This window comes from Diuraphis noxia, unplaced genomic scaffold (genome assembly GCF_037042655.1).
Source record: "Diuraphis noxia isolate RWA-SAM2 unplaced genomic scaffold, SU_Dnox_SAM2 contig0001, whole genome shotgun sequence".
In the NCBI taxonomy this organism is placed as follows: domain Eukaryota; kingdom Metazoa; phylum Arthropoda; class Insecta; order Hemiptera; family Aphididae; genus Diuraphis; species Diuraphis noxia.
Genome location: NW_028301711.1, coordinates 97,937,946 through 97,964,151, shown reverse-complemented (window position 1 = coordinate 97,964,151; position 26,206 = coordinate 97,937,946). Strand labels below are relative to the sequence as shown.

General features: G+C 27.8%; 1 protein-coding gene and 3 pseudogenes across 1 annotated transcript; all 4 read left to right on the top strand.

The window, feature by feature from the left end:
* Positions 1–26,206, top strand: part of LOC149062623 (uncharacterized) — a 512,259-nt pseudogene that overhangs the window by 113,864 nt on the left and 372,189 nt on the right.
* Positions 1,008–3,384, top strand: LOC149062640 (uncharacterized; annotated as a pseudogene).
* LOC149062639 (uncharacterized) lies at positions 4,010–6,269 on the top strand. Its single transcript, XM_089216087.1, has 8 exons — positions 4,010–4,218; positions 4,288–4,476; positions 4,539–4,679; positions 4,752–4,889; positions 4,983–5,030; positions 5,087–5,310; positions 5,883–6,042; positions 6,147–6,269. Exons 3-6 carry the CDS (start codon positions 4,571–4,573, stop codon positions 5,107–5,109), a joined length of 318 nt encoding a protein of 105 aa, XP_089072213.1. The 5' UTR covers positions 4,010–4,218; positions 4,288–4,476; positions 4,539–4,570; the 3' UTR covers positions 5,110–5,310; positions 5,883–6,042; positions 6,147–6,269.
* Positions 19,452–24,639, top strand: LOC149062638 (uncharacterized; annotated as a pseudogene).

Here is a 26,206-nt window from a genome sequence, read left to right as displayed (position 1 = left end):
TAGTGCAGAAATAAGGTTTTGTTTTTGTTTAATAACTATTATTTTAATATTATTGTATGTATTCAAGCTGTGTCCTACGAAAATCCGGCGAGTGCGTGCGAATTATATTCTGACCATGCTGTTTCGATGGCAAAGAATAAGCTGTTATGCTTTTCGCCGCATTCGCTGGATTATTACGTTGGACACACGACGTTATACCCGCGTGCTTAACGCACGTGATTGCCATTTGCCATCTTTGTTCTTTGTTAACGCGACATAATTATGTCACTATTTTTATGATTTATTAGCCTTAATACCTATTTATAAATACATAAGTATTTACGGCCGTTCGGTATTTATCAATATTATTATTTTTCAATATATTTGTTGCACTCCTAGCGCATTAATTATTGTTGTAAAAATCATTCACTTCAGCTAGATAACCCTGTCCTCACACTGCGAGTCACAACTCACAGCCTAATTTGTAGGAGCTGTCTCGGAAAATAAACAATATACCTATACCTGATTAAGCTCTTTAATAAAAATACAATCTTTTATTCTAGTTATAAATCTAATATAGGTATTAGGTATGTACCTCTAATATATTTTAGGTATTTAAAAAAAAAATTACCTACCAATAATGTAATTTAAATTTTTTAAACAATTTACAGATTAATATTTAATAGTTGTAATAATTATGTCTTATATAATTCTGTAAAAATATATACTATTATTAATAATGAGATGTCTATATCATTATAATATTAGATATCAGATATTTTTATATAGGTATATAAAGAACTTCTGATACCCAACTTATGTTTTCTTAGCTTTTTCTTTAGTTTTCATATTATAGACTTACACACTCAATATTAATAATAATAATCATAATATATATTAGGTAGGTAATTCATATAATTCCATAATAAAGTATGTGTTTTGGCTTACAGGTGTAACAAAAAATAAAAATAAATACTAAATAGTCAATTATTGTTAGGAATTATTTCTTATCTATTTTATTTTACATAATGACGAGCACTAGAACTAAACAAAGAAAAATAATGGAAGAACTTGATTCTTACAATTTTGATAACTTACCCACTAAAGTTAATGAAGAATTCAAAATTCACTCAAATCAGTTACCTTTAGATAGTATTCCTGATATTAGTTCTTATGACTCTAGGAGTTATAAAGAGTCTTTAAGCTACCTATATGGTTAGTTCATCAAAAAGTACATATTTATAATCTAAATATTTAACCTGTTTTTAAAATAAATTTATTTTTATATATTATCTACTTTATGTAGAATATATTTATAGTATATATAGTTGGGTAAATATTATTTTTATATTTTACAGCTATTTGTCTTCAATGATATTTTTTAAATTTAATTTTATGCATACCTAATTCAATTCATAATTAAAAAACAAAGAAATTAAGGTTTAATATGAATTTATTTCCCAATATGCTTCTGTATGTACCTATTGACAATCTTATAGGTGGATTATGTATGTATTAAAATTTTTTTTCTCCAGTTTATTTTAAATACAGGTTATTTATAAATAATTTATTTTTCAATATAAACATAATTTTGTATTATTGATTAAATTAATAGGTTGTAGATCAATGTACAATGGTGAAAGATATTCCTACTTTTCTTGCAAGTAATTTTTCTAGTGTTACAAATCATCCATCGGATTTATGTGATGAAATTAAAAAGAAATTAGCTTGTTGGGCTGTTGAATTTAATATTCCAAGCAATGCTCTTAATGCATTATTGCTCATTTTAAGACAATTTCCAGGATTAACTGAGCTTCCTAAAGATTCTAGAAGTGTGTTGAAAACTAGAAATATTAATGAAACTGCATGCCTTACCATAATCGATCCTGGTGTTTACCATCATTTTGGGTTGATTCCTGCCATTAAAAGACATTTTACTTTAAATCCAATCAATAACACCGATGTGGTTAAAATAGTCATTGGCATTGATGGTCTACCTATTTCAAAAAGTAGCTCAAGTCAATTATGGCCTATTCTTGGATACATTCGTCCATTAGATAATGCAGTATTTCCTATTGGTATATATTGGGGTCATGAAAAGCCTAAAAATTCTAATGATTATCTTGAACAGTTTATATTGGAAGCTAAAAATTTGTTATTAAATGGTGTTAATGTTGATGGGACTGTTATAAAAGTTGAAATTGATGGTTTTTGTTTAGATGCACCTGCTAAATCATTTATTTTAAAAATAAAAGGTCATACAGGTTTTGACTCGTGTACTCGTTGTAGAGAAGAAGGTGAATACCTCCAAAATCGAACTTGTTTCCCATTTACACAAAATAATTTACTAAAGCTTACTCATAATGATTATGTAACTAGAGAACACGATGAACATCATGTAGGCAGTGCCATTTCAAATTTATCTATTTTACCCAATATTGACATAGTAGCCAATTTTTCATTAGACTATATGCATTTAACATGCTTAGGTGTGATGAAAAAATTGATTCATTTGTGGATTGATAAAGGACCTTTAAATGTAAGATTGCCAAGTTTGGTTACTAAACAACTTTCAATATCACTTTCCTCATTAACACAATATATACCTTGTGAGTTTTCTCGAAAACCCAGAAGTTTAAATGAACTATCTAGATTTAAAGCCACTGAATTCCGACAGATATTAGTTTATACAGGTCAAATAATTTTTAAAAATTATCTAAGCGATGACTGTTATAAACATTTTATGGTGTTAAATATTGCCATGACGATATTACTAAGTAATGACATGGGTATGTACGTAGATTATGCACAGGAACTACTAAAATATTTTGTACAAAATTTTGAACTTATATATGGTAAGCACTTTGTGTCCCACAATGTCCAGGCTCTTATTCACATAACTGATGATTATAAAAATTATGGCCCCTTGACAATATAAGTGCATTTCCTTTCGAAAATTACATGAAGATTTTAAAGAAAATGCTAAGAAAACATGAGTTACCACTTCAGCAGATTATTAAACGCTATCATGAAAAGATTAATTCTGTCATAGATAAGAAAACTGATACTAATTTTCCTTTATGTAAAAACGAACATGCAGAAGGACCAATTTTAGAAAATTTAACAGGATCTCAATATAAAACTTTATATTTGAAAGATTTTACTATAAAAACAAACAATATTGCTGACAGTTTTTTGTTATGTAAAAATCATAAAATATTTCAAGTAAAAAATATAGTTAAAGTTAATAACACAAATAAAATAGCCCTGGTTGGACATGAGTTTTTATCTAAAAATTATTATTATGAACAGCCTATTGATTCATCTATATTTAATATATATAAAGTGAATTGTCTGCCAAGCCAATTACAGTTATTTTTCTTGAAGAAATTAAAAAAAAAGTAATGCTAGCCGAATTGAAGGATGGCACAAAAATAGCTGTACCTTTAATACATTCACATAATTGTTGATTTGTAATTCAAAAACAAATATATGTACATAAATGTAAATAAAAATTCAACTGTTTTTTAATGAAATAGTTTTAAAATGCAAAGCTACTTACACTCATCAAATATAAATATTAGTTCTAAATTTATTTAAGATACAATTCATTAGTATTAGGTAATTAAAAATATTATATTATATTTAAGATATTTATTTTTTATATCTGATATTGAATTGATAATTTCAATAACAACATTTTTTTTTTTATATAGATTATTTTATAGTATAATATGTGGTCTGTTGTGAGCTTTGATGATGAAAATACGGTAGAATGCGTACTAAGTTTTTGGTTCAAAAATAATGCTTGTGCTTGGCCAAACAAAAACTTAAAAAATTATAAGAAAGCTGTTGAACATCGTTACAACCCAAATAATTTTGAATATGACTATTTTAAAGCAAGATTATTATCCACTGACATCGGTACCTTTATTAGTTATAAAATAATTTTAAAATTAAATATAATTTATTGCATTATAAATAACACTAATTAATAAAAAAATAAATTAGGTACTTTACATGAAGCTCGAATTAAGGCTAGACGTGCAGAAGTAACATCTGAACTGTCTTCTGCCAATGATGACATTGAAACCAGAAAAACAAGGCATCGAAAAATTTTATCATGTTCTGAAAAAACAATGAAGTTTCAAAATAAAAGCAAGCATTTAAGCCAGTAAACTAAATTCAAAACGTCGATACTTCCAAACCCTCCTGTTTATATAAATAATACTGTAAAAGGTAACTTTTAAAGTTTTGATTACAATTTGTAATACAATGTAATAGTAATTAATTTAATTTTAATTTTAGAAAGTAGTAGTGAAGTAGAAGATTATGATAAAGATATTACATATATTCCAAAACAGTCTATTGATATAAACTCAGAAGTAGCTAGTTCAAGTTCATCGTCAACGAATAGGAAAGTTCAGGAAAATAGATATCTAACAAATATCAGTAAAAAGCGTTTAGACTTCAACTCTATAATAAATTCCTCACCTGGTAATTAAAAAATAATTACTATTTTGTATACTTCAACATCATTTTTTATATTTGAATTATAGGTACTTCTAAACTCATTGATTCTAACTCAATAATGAATTCCCCATCTGCAGGGAATTGGAAAGTTATTGATGCTAACACATATTCAACAAATACCAGTAAAAGGCGTTTAGACTTTGACTCTGCAGTAAATTTGACGCCTGGTAAATTTGAAAATTAACTTAATAATGATTACTATTTTTATATTTCAATAAACTTTTATATTTGAATTATAGGCACTTCTAAAATCATTGATTCTAACTCAATTGTGAATTCTCCATCTGCTAATAGTTGGAAAGTTATTGATGATAACTCATATTTGATAAATAACAGCAAAAGAAGTATGGATTTTAACTCGTTAGGAAGTTCACCGGGTAATAATTTTCAGTAAATAATTTATAATATTTATATGGTAAACAAAAAATGTCTTTAAAAATATTATAATGTATATATTTTAATTAATATAGGTTCTGCTAATGCTTCTAAAAAAAAATATTTAGAAAAATCAACAGATGGTAAATAATTTTAATACTTTATCTATTATTATTTACTCATTGATTTTTTTTTTTAGAAAAATTAACTGTATTTCTTTGAGCAGTTACAAATTTAAAGTATGAATTAAGAGACTACGGGGTTAAAATTGACAGAATAGAAAATTCCATAATGAATAAAATTAATGAGGAAAACAACTATTCTGTGACAAGTGAACATTTATATGACTTTCCAATGAAAACAATAGAAGATTTGAATATTTTTTAAGACAAATTATTGGAAAATACTTTTAGGCTCAAAATGGTGGGTAGATAAATTAATTATAATTACTGATATATTTGTAATTAATTCTAGAATTCCTATCTATAATCATAAAGTAATAGTTGTCATAACTGTAGTGGCATTTTTAATTTAACGAAAATAACCCCTTACTTTAAAAAAAAACCGTTACTGCTATAATATCACCTATAGAAAGTATTTACAATATTTACCCTGGTCTAGATCTGCTTTTACTTAGGGACAAGTATAGCTTCTTTTAACTATAATTCCTAGCATTAAACTTTAAGTAGGTAGTTATTATTACTAAACATTACAATAATGAGTCTAATTATATAATCTACTGACATTCAATATTTTGATCTGTGTAGGTTATAATTTAATTTGTTTATACAGTATACACTAATAGTATGTGTTCTTTAATCTAAATTGTACATACATTTTATTAATTATAAACTTTATTGGCTAGCATTATTCTTTTATTTTTACCAACATAGAGTGTATCATTTATTATTGAAGAAATAATCGATTAATAATATTTTTTATAAATGTTGCTAATTTAAAAGTATCTTATTATTATTTTTTTTTTTAATTTTCAGATGAATTATCTTTCCAGATTAGAACAGCCTAAAATATCTGATATGACAAGACACATTATGGCAAAACTTTTTCATAATAATTTACTCTCAAAGTATTCTTATGTTGGCCAGAAAAAAAAACTGATATTTTCTGTACTTCGTTCATGTTTATTGATATTTGGTAATTTTTTAATTTCTAACATCATTCAATTTATATTGCCTTGAAATACCAATATTATATTACATCTAATTAATATTTTCGAATACATTTTTAATATTTTTCAGATACTATAAGGAACATTCCAAAACATAGAAGTTGTACAGATATGGAAATTGTTGGACCTTTAAAAACATTTTTAGCGAATGCTAAATTTCGCGAACAAAAAAAGCAACAACTAAATGATTCAAGAAGTGTTAATACTAATATTAACGAGTAATCAAATCAGTATTTTTATAATTTTTTTTTTTGTTTGTTTGAACAATTTATGATTAGTAGTTACTATTTGTAAAAATTATGTTACGTTTTCCTTATTAATAAATCAATAATACTAAGTTTGGTTATTATATTTTTAAATTTATATTTTTTTGCTTTTATTTTGACACTGGAATAGATTCCTGTTAGTGCCGTGCCACACATAGCGGTCGAGCCGCAGCGGTTGGACCGCGAATGGTTCAACCGCCCGGATACCGTACACACGTGCGGCCGAACCGCGCGCGGTTATACCAAAAGGCAAAAATATTTGGTAAATGAAAAGTTATTAAAATATTTTAAAACTTAGTCGTCTGAGTGTCTTCAACACGAAAGGATGTTTAACGTTTTAAAATATTAACTATCCGACATCCGTACAAAATGGATTTAAATCACGATCGTCTAGTTCAGGTTTTGTGCGTAGTACTAAAATAGTTTCAGCTATCTGACTGTCGGCCTATATAGCCGTCGGCCGTTTGGATTCGGCCGGATGTCCGGATCCCACAATTATAATATTATATAATAATATATTGTTGGATTTCTCATATACATATCTCGATTGAATGTTTCATAAGTTTCTTGTATTAAAGCAGTACATAATCCTATTATATGTAGACTGGCATAACATCATAGATGCAATTTGAGTTTTAAATTTATTTGTGGGGGGGGGGGTATTATAATTTGCATGTATGTGTGTATGCTCTCTGTAGAGATATATAAAAGCGAAGGAGATATTATGTATATACCATTTTAAGGGGTGAAGAAATTTCTGTTTTCTTATTCATATTGTATAATAATATACTATCTACCACTGAAATATTTAATTTACTAAAAAATTAAAAAAATTTTGAAAATCAAAATTATATTAATATATATATAAATTATATTTTTAAAATATTTTAAATGAAAATATTTAAAAAATACTTAAATGAAAATATTTTCAAAATAATTGTATACATATTTTAAAAATATAAATATGATATTTTTAAAATATCCCAGTTATATTTTGATGATGCAAATTAGGCGACAAAAAATATTTCCAAAACATTTAAAAAAAATATGATCATTTAACAACATTTAAAAACATAATATATTTCCTAAATAATATTTTAAAAATTATTTAAAAATATAATTTTGCTGTGTGGGAATATATAGGTATTGATCCTCTCAACATTAGACGTGATCTTATAGATATAATGTTTGTTTATGATATTTTAAATAATAATGTAAACTGCCCAGCTATTTTAAGTTTAATTGGATTTAAAATACCTAATAGATATACGCGAAATTCTGATTTGTTCCATATACCTAATTTTAAAACAAAGAGTGGAAAAAATTCTTTTTTCTCAAGAGCTATTTTTAATGCCAATAGAATCTCCACAGTCTTGGATTTTTTTTATCATCTCGTCAAGTATTTAAATCTAAAACTTTGTTATTTTTAAAACATACCTAGCGCCTAATTATTATTTCTTTGTTTTGTTTTATATACTTAATGTTATCTTTGTATTTCTTATCGTATTGTAAAATTGTATTTTGTATTATCACATGTCTATCAGTTTTCATCACGGTTTAAGATCTTATTCTATCTTAAACCGTGGTTTTCATATTGTGTCAATTCTTATATCGTATTGTTTTTCTTTCTTTGTTAAAGGGCTTTGGCCTGTTGATTTTTATATAAATAAATAAATAAATATAAAATGATATTGTTTTTTGTAAATTATGTTTTTAACTGTATTATTTGACGTATCGATCATTCGAAATATTTTTATATGCTATACCTATTTGTGAAGTTGTTAAGTTAGATAAGTTGAATAACACATAATATATGTTATTAGTTCAATGCAAGGCTTTTATGGGTCTTCTTATTATTGTAAAAAGTGTGATACGGCATATAATAATAAAGATAATCATAAATGTGTTAAAAATGTATGTAATTTGTGTATGCAACCTGAACATTTAAGTGATACAAAAAGAATAATATATTGTGAAAAATGTAACAGGTATTGTTATAATCAAGAATGCTTAGATAATCATTCTAAGGTATGTATTAAGATATTTAAATGTACTGATTGTAAATGAATAGTACTCAGAAACAATATAGTAAATACTATACAACATAAATGTGGGTATAGTGAATGTAGAAATTGTAATAAATATGTAAAAATAAATGAACATAAATGTTATATGCAGCCTATAAACCAGAAAGGTGGTATTTGTAATATGATTGATTGTACTAAATGTAAAAAAGGTAATATTAAGAATAAATTTTGTTATTATACAGAAAATTATATGTATTTTGATTATGAGGCTCAACAAGAAACAGGAATTCATATTGCAAATAAAATAATTGCATATGATTTTGATGGAAATAAAATTATGTTTGATACAAATGAAAAATTTTGTAATCATATAATATCCAGAAAATATAAAGGTTATACATTTATAGCACATTACGCAAAAGGATATGATTCACAATTTATATTAAAATACTTGGTTAATAATACTTTAAAGCCATTTACAATTTATAATGGTACAAAGCTAATGTTATTAGAAATTAAAAATTTAAATATAAAAATAATAGATAGTTCTAATTTTATTCAAGGTCCTCTCAGTAGTTTTCCCAAAACGTTTGGTCTCAAAGAACTGAAAAAAGGTTACTTTCCGCATTTCTTTAATATAGTAGAAAATCAAAATTATATAGGTATATTACCTGATAAAAAATATTATGGGTTTGAAACCAGAGAATAAACAAGAATTTGAAAAATGGTATGAAACTAAAATTAAAGAAAATTATATATTTAATTTAAAAGAAGAATTAGAGGCGTACTGTAGTTCAGATGGAGATATTGAACGAAGAGGATGTTTAGAATTAAGAAAGCAATTTTTAGAAATAGCTAATATTGACCCTTTTCAATATATAACCATAGCAGGCGTTTGTATGGCTATCTATAGGTCAAAATATTTGATAAACGATACTATAGTTATTTTAGATAACGAAAAGAATGAAAATTATTCAAAACAATCTATATCATGGTTACAACATTTTAATAACAAAAATATCTGCCACGCTTTAAATGGTAGTGAAAAAATAATAGCAAGATCTAAAGTAGATGGTTATGATGAAAAATCATTAACAGTTTATCAATATCATGGATGTTTTTGGCATGGATGTATACTAAATGCTATAAAGATAGAGAAACTATAAATAATATAAATCATAAAACAATGAAGTATTTGTTTGAAAAAACAATTGACAGAAGTATGAAAATAAAAAATTCAGTAAAATGCATTAATCTTGTTGAAAAATGGGAATGTGATTGGATAAATAGTAAAACATACAAAAAAATGGAAAAAGCTGATATAGTTGAACCTATTAATTCAAGAGATGCTTTCTTTGGAGGAAGAACAAATGCTACCAAATTAAGAGTAAAAAATACAAAAATGCGTTATATTGACGTATGTAGTTTATATCCAACTGTGAATTATTATGATTATTATCCTGTTGGGTATCCTGAAAAAATATTTAATCCAAGAGTGTATGATAAAAACTGGTTTGGATTAATTAAATGTAAAATTTTACCTCCAAGAGATCTTTATCATCCTGTACTTCCAGTTAAAATAAAAATGAAAAAAAGTGAAAATTTATTATTCCCTTTGTGTTATAAATGTGCTGTAGATCAAAATAAAATATCTAATCATTCTCCAAATGAAAGACAATTTATAGGAACATGGACAACAGATGAAGTTAATAAAGCTTTAGAAAAAGGATACATAGTAAAAAAAACATACGAGGTATGGCATTTTAAAGAAAAAACAACAGATTTATTTAAAGAGTATATTAAGAATTTTATGAAAATAAAATTAGAAAGTTCAAAACATAATTATAGTTCTAATGAAGAATATGTAAAAGAAGTTTTTATAAAATGGGTATTTTATTGGATATAAAACAAATAAGTGATAATCCTGGTAGAAGAGCTGTAGCTAAAATGTGTTTAGTTAGTTTATGGGGGAAATTTGGACAATGACAAAAAATGAAAAAACTGAGTTTGTTACAGACCCACAAAAATTCTACAAGATATTATTAGATGATAGATTAGAAAATATAAATATAAAATTATTAAACGATAATATGATACAAATGTGTTATAATTATAAAGATTATTACGTTGAAAATGTTCATAATACAAATATTTTAATAGCTTTATTTACAACATCTAGTGCGAGATTAAGATTATATAAAATGTTAGATAAATTAGGTAGAGCTGTAGTTTGTTTTGATACAGATTCTATTTTCTATATAGATAATGGTGTTAATAAAATTAAAACAGGAACAATGTTGGGAGAATGGACTGATGAATTAGGTGAAAATGTATATATAACAGATTGCAGGGCATCTACAGGCCCTATAAGTTATTATTATAAAACAAATGATAATAAATTTAAAACGGTTATAAAGGGTTTTACTTTAAATTATCAAAATTTATTAAAACTTAATGGGGAAGCAATGATAAAATTAATTGAAGAAAATAATAATAATAATATAGAACTAGAATACAATCAAATAACACGTGATCCACTTAATAAAACTTTAGTTAATAAAGCAGTTACAAAAAAATTCTCATTTGATTATGATAAAAGAATAATACTACCAGATTATGATACAATACCATACGGATACAAATTATAATCATTCAAATTTTAATTCTAAACATTCTATAAATTAATAACTGAGAATTTATTGGAATTTATGGGTTTTTATACAAAACCTGACGTACCCCTAATTTTAGGGGAACGTAAGATTAATATTATAATTAAATATATAAATAATTTTTATATTATATATTATTATATAATATGTAATTATAATAGTAATAGTATGTAATTCACATTTATAATAATGATAATTGTAATTCTTCTTCATAAACTGTACCTTCTATATCATAAATTTTATAATAAACAACATTTGATTTAATAACATTTTCAACTGTAAATATTTCCTCAGACCAATTTGTTTTGAATTTATTTCTATATACATCAATTATTGAGGATAATCTAACCCTATCATTTATTTCAAATTTAGGCTTAGAATTACTAATATCATAGTTATAAACAGTAGACAGTAGATAATTTTCATTTTTCTTACTTACATCAGCAGGTTTCATTTTTATTGTTCTATGGTATGTATTATTATATGTCTTAATAATCTTTGGTAATTCAGTAATCCATACATTGCTTAAATAAAGTACTTTTTTTAACTTATCGCCTAATGTTCTGTTAAAACGTTCTATTATAGACGCCTTTTTATCGGTACCTGTACTATACATTGTTGTGTTATATTTATTTAGTATTTGTTTTAAATCTTTATTATAGAATTCCTTACCCTTATCTATATGTAATTTTTTAGGTACATTATGTTTAAATATTTGTGAAAACGCCTCAGATACTTCCAATCCACTTTTTGTTTTCAAAGCCACAGAATAAACTTTTTTAGAAAATATATCGATAACATTAAGAATATCTGAATATACATACCTATTTAAAACCATTATTAGCCTTATACAATGTCTTATGATTATCATTAACTTTAATTTCATTATATTAATTTCTTAAATTATAATTAGGATCAATGTTTTTGGATTTTGGTCGATAAAAGCAATACAAATCAGCTTGCCAAGTATCATTTATACCTCTTTGTATAAAATGTCTTGTATCAAAATGTTTTCTAGCTGGTTTAAATAACTCACAAACTTCTATAAATTCTGGTGGTTTTGATATATTGTTCTTTTTTGTATTACATTTTCTACATATTGATAATCTCCTATATTTTTTATTTTTTTCAATAAATTCAGGTATTCCATTATTTTTTGTTTTTGTTTTACATTTCTTACAATAATCCATTTAATTAAGATATTATCATTATATATTTTCTCTAATTGTATTATTTGGAAGATCATAAAAAAACTCTGAACCAGATACTAAACAAATGGTATTAACAGGCACACCTTCATTAAAATCTACATGTAAGACAATACTTGTTTTAGATCCAGAAACCTCTGATGGCTGTCTACTCATATTAATTACAAAAAATGGTCTAGTATCTTTAAATTGTTGTGGAGTTATAAACATTAAAGACAAATCTTGATGTAATCTATTATAAATGTGTTTATAATCCATCAACATATCATAAGCAATATTAAATTTTTCTTTTTTAAAATCTAAATTCAATAGTTCTTCCGGATATCTAATACTATCAATATCAAGCCAAATATTTTTTAAATTACAATTATCAAACTGTATTGGATCTCTTAATTGATTATCTAGCTTATCTGTTTGGAAAGCTATGATAGCAAACAAAGGATTATTAATATTTCTATACATATTTGTTATGTCTTTGGTTAGTGTTTTACCACTAATATTTCTTTCTTCAATACATAGCCATGATTTGAATCTAAACATATATTTGTTTCTTTTAGACAGTAAAGTTAATTCATTTATCAACTTAGTTTAATTCAAATCATCATAAGTCACAATTGGAATCCTAATATTAAATTCATCAATAACAATTTTTCCAACACCAGCTAGATCACCTTTTTCATTTTTATCTCTAAATAAAGCATCAATATCAGAACGTCTCAAAAAACTTATTTCAAAACCCCCTTTATATACTGGATATTCTATATCTTTAAAAAATCCTAAACATAAATTAGACAATTTGCCAACAGCACTAAAATAACCACCTTTATTAAATTTTGATTGAAATCCACTATTTATTGTGGGACCACTAAGATCTGCAGAATAACTAACTGTACCTTTAATTAAACTACATCTTCCAACATTATCAATTCTATTTATTTCTTTACCATGTTTTTTTAACACAAATCCATTCAAACAAAAATGGAACAAAATTATCAACTAACAATATTTTTGAACCTGATGGATAATTACTACCATCTTCTTGTAAAACACTGCCAAAAATCTGATATTTTGCTTTTTTAATATTTAAAAATCTATTTTCTTCCTTTATATTAAAAGTTGTTATCTGATTTGCAGAATTCAGATTAGATATAGATATAGGCCAATACACCTTATCTTGTTCTCGGATAATAGCATGGTCATAATTAGCAAATATATCTTCCATTTATAAGAAAAAAATTTATTAAAGTTTATAATTCTGAATAAAATCTAAGCATAAATGACCACATATAGGTGGATCATTATAATTGTGCAATTGTTCAGTGTTGTAATATAAATTATCTTTTCCTAAATAATTTACAATTTCTTTAATTGGAATTGAATCTCCATAAGAGTCAAAATATACCTTTTTCTTATCATTTTTTAACCACGCCACCCAATGTGAACCAGATTGATTAGAATTATTTAAATTTAATATTCCACATTAATTTTTCCTAGGCACTGCAGGTAACTCATCTTTCATAAAACAACCTCTAAAATTTTTTATATTTTTTCCTGCTTCAATAATATGATAATTAGTTAATGGTTTTATTTTTTATTTTTTTTTAGTCCTGAACCAATTTTTAAAGTCTTAATATTTTTAACATTCTCTTCCATTGCTTTATTATGTCTTTCTGCTTCATCTCGTTTTAATTTCTTATCCTTTGCATCGATAACGGTATTTGCAATAGCACTAGCACCTCCGGCTAATGCACTAAGGGCTCCTATACCTGCTATAATAAGAGGTAAAAATCCACCTACTTTATCCTTATTTCCAAATTGAGATTTTGTAATTTTTAATCTCACCCCTTTTTTATTATTTTTAGCATTAATTAGTTTATTTTTTTTGTCTATCAGTTAAATTAAATATATTTTTACCATTTCCAATCGGTGTATGTTTTAATTGAATAACTACATCGATCTTATTTTCTTAAGCTTTTACAAGCTTTTTTACTTGAGAATCATTCAAATCTAAATTAATTTAATAAGAATTAAAATTATAAAATTAAATAAATCCCATGACAAAATATCTCTTTGCTTTCATTGCATTTGTGGTGACAAAAGCAGCTGTTTTTTCACCTATAGATGCATTTGAATCTAAAAATCTATCCCATGCTTTATTTTCCAAGATTTTATCTCCAATATGTCTTGTTTTAATATCTTTATGTTTTTTATAAAAATAATCATGTTCCATTGCTGCCATATCTAGTTTATTTACTGGTTTTTTATTTTTTTCTAAATCAGTAAAAGGACCAAGATAATTATAACCAGGCCAATGTATTTCTAGCATAAATTTACTGTTTAAAAGATTATTAATAAGACCTGATCCTTCTACAATTTTTTCAGGCATACTTGTTACATAAGATATTAAATACTCAATTCCTTGTGGGGTATTAACTATTCTTTCTAATTCAGAAGTAAAAAAATGCACAATACTAATTTTTTCATTATGAAAACTATTATGCCCTGCTTTTTCTTCACTAGCAATAAAATATAATATCTTTAATAATTAGTTTAAATTATGTATATATTTATACTCAATACGATCTTCTGAATACTTTTTAAACCATCTCCTTCTTTTTCTTCATCTTATTTTGGTAATCTCTTTTTTTTTTCTTTTTGGCTACATTTTCAGGTAAACTATGCCAAATAGGTTTAATCATTTTCAAATATTTTTCTCCTTTACTTGATTTAACAAGCCCAGTTTTTTTATCATTATTTTGATACATTGAATCAGTCTGAATTAATATATCTTTATAATTGTCAAAATCTATCTCTGTATAATAATTAGGGGTTGCATACACAGAATAACATAATAAATTAAATAATCCTGTTGTTCCTTCATATGTTTTTCCATTTATAATTAAATTATCATCATTAAATTTACTACATCTTTTCCAATCATATATTGTTTATTATGAGTATTATAATATAATCCAAAATCTGAATCATTAATTCGAGGTAAATATTTGGTTGTATTTGGACCTAAAGTTATTACATTTTTTGGTGTTGTCGTTATTTTTGGGGACATATTTTTTTCTAATTGGTGATCTTATTTCCAGAGGTGATATAGTACCTAAAGTTGGCTTGATTGGAGTATTTGCACCATCTGTAAGCCTTAATATTTCTGTTCGTCTATATGGAACTATCATTTTTTTCATATCTTCGTCCGTTTTAATATTTATTTATTTAACTTCATTAACTGCATTTACTATATTTTTTAATTCATTTGTTACTGGTCCAAAAGAATTTTTCCTTTTCTTCTTCAGCATATATATTTCTTAAAGCCGCATTTTTATAATCTTTCTTTAGCTTATTTTTAAGTTCAATTATTCTGTCTATTTCCCTAATTGAAACTTTTTTCATTACAGAACCTCCTCTTTTTCTATCTTTTTCTACCCTTTTTCTTGTAAAAAATATTTCTCATATCCTTTATATCCATTTAATATGAAAAATTTTTTATAACCGTTTGCATTTGCGTTAATGTTTGTGTTAATATCTACGTTTGGGTTTGCTTTTGCGTTAATATCTACGTTGGGTTTGCGTTTGCGTTTGTCTAGATCTATGTTGTTGTATTTGTTATAAATGTGTATACCTGTTAAATCAATTGATATAAACCCAAACTTATTTTTCCAGCATGTTGAACATAAAGATTTAAACTTATCAAAAGCTATATCATTACTCAAAAAATCTTTCCATATTCTCCCAATATAAAAATCTGACTGCTTAAATATAATAAAAAACTTACAATTTGTTCTAATTGCTTTTAAATCCAATAAACTATAATTCTGAATTATATAAATACATGAAATAATTTTAGATCTGGATCTTATAAAATATTCTTTCATTCTATCTTGTTTATCTAAAATATAATCATCAAAAACAACTAAACTATTTAATTTACATTCATCAACAGATACTATAATATCTTCATTAGTAATATTTACTTCAACACTATCCAAACCAGCAAATACTTCTTTCATTTTTTCATAGACAGGCTGTTCTATGTTTTTTGTAAAAATATAAAGATTATCAAAAGGAACCCAATAATTAAAAATAATATTGGATAATAAATTAGTTTTTCCTGATCCAGAAGAACCTATAATTAAACACCTCATAGGTGTTGGAAAAATTGATTCTGATGTATTATCCTTATCTTTATCTAAATAAAATACTTTAATTTAATATTTTTTATCCATTTAATATAGAAAAATAATATAAGCTTAAAAATTAAATTTCCTATTAATTTTTTTCTTATTAAATATATATATAAATGTAAAAAATAAAAATATCTGAATTAAAAATGTCTGACGCAGTTCCTTTAAAAATACGTTTAAATAAACAGGGTTACAAGTATAAATATATTAAATTATCAGAATTGGAAATTAACAAAAAGTATGAATTTACTGCTTTTGAAATTATTAACACTAATCAAAATGAAAAAAATCTCTGTAATACTGGATAATAAATATAAAATCTTTTTACCAAATAGATATTTAAGAATTATCTCTAAAAATCTATATGAAATGAATGATTTTCAGTGGAATACATTTTACATTTATTACAGATATGAAAAATATTTGATAATGGAGATACATACCATAATTTAGAGTTTGAAGCTGATATTCCAAATACTGTTACAGATAATTTACTAAAAGATTTAAATACAGAATATTTCACATACAAATATATACAATTATCTGATCTAAATATCAATGAAAAAAATAGAATAACATCATTTAAAAAAATAATTACTAAATATGGAGAAAGAGTTTCCGTTTTATTTAATAATAAACATATACTTTTATTACCTTACAGTTTTGTTAACAGTATCTCTGAACAAGATATAGATAGATATAATGGTGAAATATATATCATATATAAAGGTAAAAAAGTTCTTGACAATGGGAAAGCAATCCATTTGATAGAATTTGAATAGTCGCAAGACCAGCTTGCAAAATAGCAAGCAATAACTTATTAACAAATTTTTTTAAATAAATTAAATAAATTAAAATCGTTAATGGCTCTATCTATCTAGAACATTATATACATAATGAAAAACAAAAAATGTCTATTGGATTTTATGCTTTCTCATTTACCGATTCTAATAATTTAATTAAAATTGAAAAAGATTGCCAAGTTACAATTAACAATAACATAATTAATATCAATAAAGGTCTATATACTAAAGAGCAACTAATTAAATTAATCAGTCCCTTGGTTATATCTTTTGTTGATAAAAAGGTTAAAATTGAATCCCCATGTTACTATAATCTAGATTTTTTTTAGTATTTAGAAAAAAATAGGTTAGTTTATAGAAAAAGTTACAATTATTATTCAAAAGTCAGTTTTTGTCTACTAGCTTTAAAATTGTTTCTAAGTACAATTGGTTATTTTTTATTACCTTTATTAACAATGTTTTCGTTATTAAATGGAATTGTAGAAATTTTCGAAAAATCTTATAAGCTTAATGAAAGAATTATAGAATACAGAATTTGTTATAAATTTTATAATCAATTGACATTTTTGTATAAGTCTAATAAAATAATCGAGGATAGTATATTATGTTTAAAAGAAGCAGATTTTAAAGAAACTATTAACTTTTTCCTTAGAGAAAAATACTTAAAACAGACACAACTTAACGGGTACAAGTATACAGCATAATTAAAAATTATATTAATTTAATTTCTTATAAATGGGGAATATATATTGTATTAAATGTAAACAAAAAACAGTTAATATTAATCCACATATAATTATGACTAAAAATAATTTGAAAAGAATGTCTGCAAAATGTAAAAAATGTAATTCTTTAAAAAGTTGTTTTATTAAAATATAATATTATCTAATTTCTAATTTAAAAATTCTATAAAATTATCCTTTTAAAAACGGGAATTTAAAAAAATTGTAACGGAGTCACCGGAAGCGAACATCCGTTACTTCAAATAAAGTATACAAATGCCTTTATGGTATCATCTGCTGGTTTATTTCTATGATAAGGAAATATTTATATACAATATAAGGGGAGTGGACGGCTCGCGCTCCCACACCGACAAGGTTGTGTATGGATGCGCAGCGGTCCTTACAAAGTTGGGTATAGGTTTAATTGAACAATGAAGGGGCGACCCGGTTGACTATGATCAGCCCGCTCGAATAAGTGGCGTCGATCTATAGTTCCGGATGGGAAGCGTGGCCTAGGCAGGCGCGCTTGGGGGGACAGTACACGTTTGTTATCGGCCCTTAAAAGGGCCATTTTAGGTATCCGGCATCTTTACGGATTGAGTTACGGGTGATGATCTGTTGGTGAGCCGTTACGTTGCTCGTTTTATTGGTGTTGTTGACGGCGCTGACTGTAATGCTCGATGAGCCGCGTGGTTTCCGCAAGTTTCTTGCTCGTCTCGGCTCGTAAGCTGCGTCGGTGTTATCAGCCCGGAAACGGGCTATTTTAATAATGCTTCAAAGATCGTCGCCGTTCGAGGGTCTGGACTCAGGCTAGTCGTGTCCGATTCGCTTCTGAATGACCTGCAACGTGTTTCGTATTCGGCTTCGTCGTCGGTCGTTCTCCTTTTCCTTCTTGTAGACAGCAATGAATCTTGTTTGATAAGTTCTTGATGTCTTGAAGGTTGAAGGAGTACTGGGTGACGATCAGTAAAATGCACCCGTATATATACCAGTTTTTGCTGTTGTGGCTGTTTTCATTGGCGGAGAGTTCTGTTATGACGAGTGAATATGACCTCGATCCTATGATCTATTCTGCTCCGTTGATGTCATTTTAGCACACCATAATCGTTGAGCATACTTGTGAAGAATCACCTAGTTCTTATCCGTATGTACGGTTGCTCGTATGATTTTGTCTTGATATGTGCATTAAATTGGTGGCCGTGAGAACGGCCGTTTTATGTGTTGTTGTTTGTGCCGTATCAAAATGAAATATATACCGCCCTCTAGTTAATTGATGTTTTATTACTACCGAATATTCTAGTAGATATTTTTATTACTATTATTATTTATTATAATGATCTATATTTCTTCTAGAATATTGTTTTAGTTGAGTTATATTTTAATATTATACTTTTTGTTTGATAATTTATTGAGCGTGTTTAAAGTTAAGTACCTATCTATAAAAGTATCTTAGTATTTTTAATAATTCCAACTGCATCAGCTTAGGAATGAATAACAATGATTTAGACGTCATTAATGAAGATTTATCAGACTTAAATATGCAATCTACATCAAGTTCAGAAGTGGATGAAGAATTAGATGCTAATGAATCATTAGAAGATTTAAGAATATTTTTTACTGATTTAACAATATTACAAGAAATTATGGCTGGTATAAATAGTATTGAATTGTTTAATGATGTACGTTCAAAATTATATAATGGAAATTTACTTTATCCAACATCTTGTAAGCATCTTTTAATAAAATATTTTAAATTGTCTAAAACTAAAAAGAAAGAATGTAAGCTTGTAGGCAAAGAATTTAGTGATTATTTAAAAAAATTTTTAAAAGTTAATAATAATAATATTGTTACTGATCATCCGAGTCTAGAAGACAATGTTACTTATGATGAATTGATTACATTTCTAAAAAGTTGTAAATCAACAATTTCTGATGATGAACAAAAAATCTTAAAAAATGTATGTATTTAATGGTTTTTCTTAGAAAATTTTTATATAGAACATATGTGTAATATATACAGAGGAAGAACAAGTTTAAAAATTAATGTTATTTTAAAAAAAGAATTTAATTTATCTGTACCATATGTTAGAAAACTACGTTGGCTAGGAGTATTGTGGTCAAAATATAGTAAGATAGGAAATTTATGTATTTCATTCATAAAATTATATAGTTTTAGGAAACAATTAGAGACTATTTTTATAAATCCTAAGCTTGCTAAAGAATGGCTATAATGTGATACCTATTTATATATTATATTACAGTATTATATTGTAATACTGTAATATTGTAATATTGTAATATATATAATATTATACAATATAATATGTATTCTTAAATATACCCTTTTCCATTACTTTACCAACAAATACCCGTGGCCTAATTCTCAGTTATCAACTTTGATCAAATTTGATTTGTTCAAATTGAATTTCATTATTTTTTTAAAAAATTCTATAAAATTATGTAATTTATGTTTATTTATAAACATAAAATAAAAATAATGAACAAATATAAAAATTATACTTAAATATAATATGTATTCTTAAATATACCTTTTTCCATTACCTTCCAATACCCGTGGCCTAATGGTTAAGGCAGCAGCGGTATTTCCTGCTGGTACCGAGTTCAAATCAATCTGAAATTGTTTGCGTTTTCAACCGTTCTAATACAATAAATGCCACCACGCGCTCCTCGTAGGAGCGAGGTCAAATAAAAAGTGTATAAAAATTTCAGGGGAACGTAAGATTAAAAAAATTAAAGAAAAATTATTAAAAATAAATTTGTTCAAATATAGTTTAAAAATAGTTTACATTTTTTGTAATTTTAACAGATAAGTCTAGATTTTTTGTAATTTTTAACATAAAAATATAAGGTCGGTTTTTTTTAAAATGATTTTTTATGATTTTTAATGTTGATAAAAAATAAAAGTGTCCTCAACGTGCCCACTTACTACTAATATGCATACTGTTTTTATACAATTATTTTGTTTTGTTATTAATGTATTGTATACAATATACATTATCATCATTCCCTCACAACATTAGGTACCTACATTATTTATAAATATAATTTTTAATTTAGATCTTACTAAGGCACTATAAGTATTCTATAGTGCTCAAAATCTTACTAAAGGGAATGGAAGATAAGTTATTTTCTATACCATGGCCATGTATAATATGTTAAATATTAAATAATATAACATTATGTACTAAATAATGTAATGCTCCACATTTTTTAATTTACCGCCAATTATTTTTTTTGAAATTATTAAAACTACGGTCTGTCAGCTCTGTTTGCTGATAAAATAGTTGTAATCAGTTATAAACAAGGCTCGGAACTTTAGGCATTTGCATATTTGTTTAGAAAGTGCATATTGAACTTCTGGTTCGATAAAAAATTTGATCCATAGCACGTATATTTCAAATACAAAAATTTTTGTTGCATAATTTTGCATATTTTGTCATCTTTTGTACGAATTAGCATATTTTAGGTTTTAGAACATTTTTATGCATATTTCATAGATTTAACGAAAACAATTTTTTTTTTTACAAATCTATAGTTACCTAAACAAAAATATATTAGATATTTTACATAATAAATTCATCAAAAAATACGTCAACGTCTAATTTTGTATAGCTCCCAATGTATTTAACATTAATATTGATATAATATCTAGTACTGAGAAATGAGAACTCGTAATAGTGATTGCCGAGTATCGACCGGCCGGCCCGTATTAATTTTTATCCAAATTTACCAGTTTACCACGGCATTCATATATGTTTTATCATTATAAATAGTATAATCCTAGGTAATTTGTAAACAATTGTGTTTAACCACTATGTCGTTATCAGCATTTATATTTTATACACAATATTAATTCTGTTCATTGTAAATATTACGGTCTACGTGTGTCAGCTTACGAGTGATTTCAGTACAGTGCATGTTCGAGCGCCTCAGTCGATGTATGGCCGATGCGTCTGTGAACCGGTCGTGCCGTTTCCCCGCCCGTCTAGCATGCTGTCACCGATAAGTGAAAACGCACGTCCGCCGTAGACTCTGTGAAACGTTGACCTAGTTAGTTACCCAACGACCTTTGTCAACGTACGGTCCGTCGTTCTGTCGTTGCGCTGGCCGGCTTACGGTTAAGCGTTGCCTGTGCTTTTGTGATCGCGACTTGATTTGCCGTTCACGCGACGCGTGCCGCCATATCAGCGCCGTAATAATCGTATTATAAATATCCGTTGCCGTAACCTCCATAGGCTGTGTTTCGCCGCTCCGTTAATCGTATTATTGTCTTTGATACGGTGCCCGGTCGTCCGACATAGATTATATTCACGTGTTGTTCGTGCGACCTGTGGTGATATTGTTATACGGTCGCTGTTTGGCAAGCAGCTGTGAATCGCCGGTAATGCGCGTGCGTTCGGTTGTGATTGGGCCGAACCCACACCGGTAGTCTCTGATATACGTCATCTACTCATCTTAGCCGCCGCACCCAATGATGAGTGCTACGTGTGGACTCAATCGTCAGTGGTCATAGTGTCGCCGTACCTGTTATCAAGTCAGAGTTGGCAACCACCAAGTGATCACCAACGGTCGCAGGAGACGCGCGTAATTATTGTCATGATATCTTGTGTTGTATTATTCTTTATCATAATCCGGTGTTGATTATTATTATGATTACCTATTATTACTATCATATGTGTTGATAGTACTATTTATTATTTACTTATTGATTATTTTATGTTATTACTTATACCTTGTATTCCTATTGATTGGTACTGAGGCGCCGGTACCGAGTCACTAGCGAATGATTATATTATTATTATTTCTTGTATATTTCATCAATAAATTATTGTATGTGCCTTGCCATACGTGCACGTTATATATCTCAGAGTATAGTTGATGAGGTCTTAGTCTGAAAATCCTAATATCACACTGGTCCTGGTATTCCTTTAAACTGTTGACTTTCGTTGATGTAGTCAATGAAGCCGACCACTAAATTCGTAGGAGCTTCTTGACTAAACAGTGCACATTAGTCAGTTGTTAGTATTTCGCCTGTCGCGTGTCGCAGTGATCATATTTTTATTTAATATTTCTGATTTAACCATTCCTAAAGATAAGCAACCATTATCTCGACGCCTTAAAACTTTAAGTTCCAAGTTCGGCGAAGACGTGTTCTCTATTTATAATGTAGTTCTATTTTGCAAACTTTGTGAAGTTAAAGTGGATCCCGAAAGACGATCTAGTATTATACAGCACAATAGCACATCAAAACAGAAAAAAATCGTCGAGCTATAGAACGTCAAATAAATCAGAAAACAAAAAACAGCCAACAACTACTTACCAATCTAACGTCGAAAAAATCGACTTTCAATATGGATTTATGCAGAGCTTTTATATCAGCTAATATTCCGCTGAACAAATTACAAAATACAGAGTTTTGTAAATTCTTACAATTATACACACAAAAAGATGTACCCACTGAATCTACAATTAGAAAGTTCTATATTGATGATTGTTACGAGGAAATGATGGTAAATATAAGACAACGTGTGTTTTTAAAAAAAATTTGGATATCGATCGATGAAACGACCGACGCTGAGGGGAGACAAATTGCAAATGCCATAATAGGAACTCTAGAAGAAGAAAGAGCAACTGATATATTTTTATTAAATACCGACGCATTAGAAAAAACAAATCACTCAACTGTATGCAAATTTTTTGATAAATCGCTCAGTATTTTGTGGCCCGACGGAATCAAACACGATGATGTGTTATTATTTCTATCGGATGCGGCCTCCTATATGGTTAAGTTTGGAAAATCACTTAATGCATTATACTCAAAAATGGTGCATGTGACGTGCGTTGCGCATGGTCTCCATAGGACTGCTGAAGAGGTACGTGGACATCTAATTTGGCACGATCGATAAAATTATATCGAATGTCAAAAATTTTTTTAAAAAAGCGCCATCGCGTGTTCAGATATTCAAAACACATGCCCCGAATATCCCCTTACCACCAGAGCCAGTAATCACACACTGGGGTACGTGACTAAATGCTAGCATTCATTACTGCGAATATTACAAACAAATTTGTGAAATTGTGGAAATGTTAGACTCGGAAGACGCTTCAAGTATAAAAATAGCAAAAAAAAATTTGGTAAAAACATGTGTCAAAAGTAATCTGGTATACATAAAATCAAATTTTAAAGTAATTTCAGATTCAATTTTAAAATTACAAAAAAAAAATTTGCCTTTAGCTGAATCTTTGGATATTCTAGAAAAAGTTCAAGTTCAGTTACAAATGGCTCAGGGTAATGATGGGCAAAAAGTATACAAGAAATTCGAAACTGTCTTAAACAAAAACAGTGAACTTAAAATACTAAAACAGATATCAAAAATAATTGGCGGAGAAAGTGACAACATGGATGCTCTACCTGAAGATCTTACCACAAATGATTTAAGTTTTTACAAGTTTGCTCCAATTACATCAGTTGATGTGAAGAGATCTTTATCGATTTATAAGAATCTCTTGACCGACAACCGAAGATCATTTAAACTCGAGGACATAAGGAAACACCTCTTACTTCAGTGCAACACGGGTAAAAAAAAATAACCTATCTAATTGTTTAAATATTTATTGATTCTATTTTTTTTAGTAGGAAATCAAGAAGATTGAAGGTATACAATATACATACAGGAAGACAGCAATACATAGCAGTGTGCAAAAACTTTATTTATTTATTTTTTAATTTTATTTTCTCATGTACTTACATAATTAAAAATTTTTTTTTATTATTTTTTATTCAATAAATTGCATGTTTTTACATATTTTCCAAATTATTACTGCATATTTTACCGCATATTATGATGTTTTTTAACGCATATGTATGCGCATATTTGAGTACTTTTTAGCTCATAAAGTTCCGAGCCTTGGATAACGCTTGCGTTCCCTACTTGTTATCTTCTATACTGTGACCTGTGACTATATTGTAAGTGCCCGCGGAGTGACTCGACCCGGTCGACCACTATTAATGTTATTTTCTTTTGTATAATATTATATTATCCGCCGTGGCGCCGTCTGCATTATTGTAATTTGTAGTTATCCGTATCTTCACACACAGCGTACGGACGATTATTTTAAAAATAATAAAGAAGATAATGAGAAATGAGAATGCACTTTATATTTCTTTTTCTAAATTTACATTTTTTTTTGTCGTTTAGGCCATCTAAGAGTTTAGAGTATCACAATACTTTACTGACTTATAGTAGTTATGTGGTACATGGACGTTTTCCCCCCAGAAATCTTAACGGTACTGGACGTTTCCCCCCGACTCAATATATATATAAATATATTTAGACATAATAATAGGTTGTTTGGTTTTACCCGAAATATACGATCATCATAATATTATATTATATCTATCGATTATCATATTCTTACGTATTTTGCATAGGCGGTCCTACGAGTGCAGCCACTGCAGCCTGTGCTTTTTTTTTTTTTTTCTTATTATCGACGACGCTGCCGGAACTGCTTGCGCATTACGTCAACAGCGCCGCCATCGTTTATTATACACTAAAAATGATAATGAATAATTACAAACATGCATACAATATTAACAAATACTATCCTCCTTTGATGAGCCGCTGAGCCGACTTATCGGGCCGACCGGAGTCCGCTACCCTTGCCATCCCGTTCCAGATTGCCCCTCTGTCCGCGGTCCTCCTTCCGTCACTTCATAGCTTGTCTGCTAGGCTTCTTCTGCCTGTCTGGTCCTCTCTTCCTCTTCTTTGAGAGTCAGGATCTGTTCAACCATCTTGTAAAAGATCCTGAACGTCTCCTCCGCGTTGTAAAGAATATCGGCCTTAACTGAGTGATTCAACGGCAAGTCCTCGAAAGCAGGGCCGCAGAGAATGGCCGGCATGTCCTCAGCAGCTGGTGGGTGGCCTAGGCGCCCGCCAAGCTCCTCCCTTAGACCGCTCCAATACTGGCACTCAAAAAGGGTGTGGTTAACGGTGTCTGCGTCACTGTTGCAATGATGACAGCACGCGCTGTCAGCCCTACCCATCCGGTGTAGCTAATACTGGAAGCAACCATGGTCCGTCAGTGCCTGGATCATGTGATACGACAAAGGCACCTCCGGGACCGTTCTCCCCAGCCACCTACCGATGTCCGGGATCGCTAGCCATGTCCACGATGCCTTAGTCGTGGAAGACCATCTAACTTGCCACTGAGCGACCGTTAT

Excerpts from the sequence above, each read along its gene's own strand:
- LOC149062639 (XM_089216087.1), top strand. The coding sequence starts at position 4,571 with ATGAATTCCCCATCTGCAGGGAATTGGAAAGTTATTGATGCTAACACA. Across the intron at positions 4,680-4,751 it reads TGCAGTAAATTTGACGCCTG|GCACTTCTAAAATCATTGAT; the intron begins GTAAATTTGAAA and ends TTTGAATTATAG. Across the intron at positions 4,890-4,982 it reads CTCGTTAGGAAGTTCACCGG|GTTCTGCTAATGCTTCTAAA; the intron begins GTAATAATTTTC and ends TAATTAATATAG.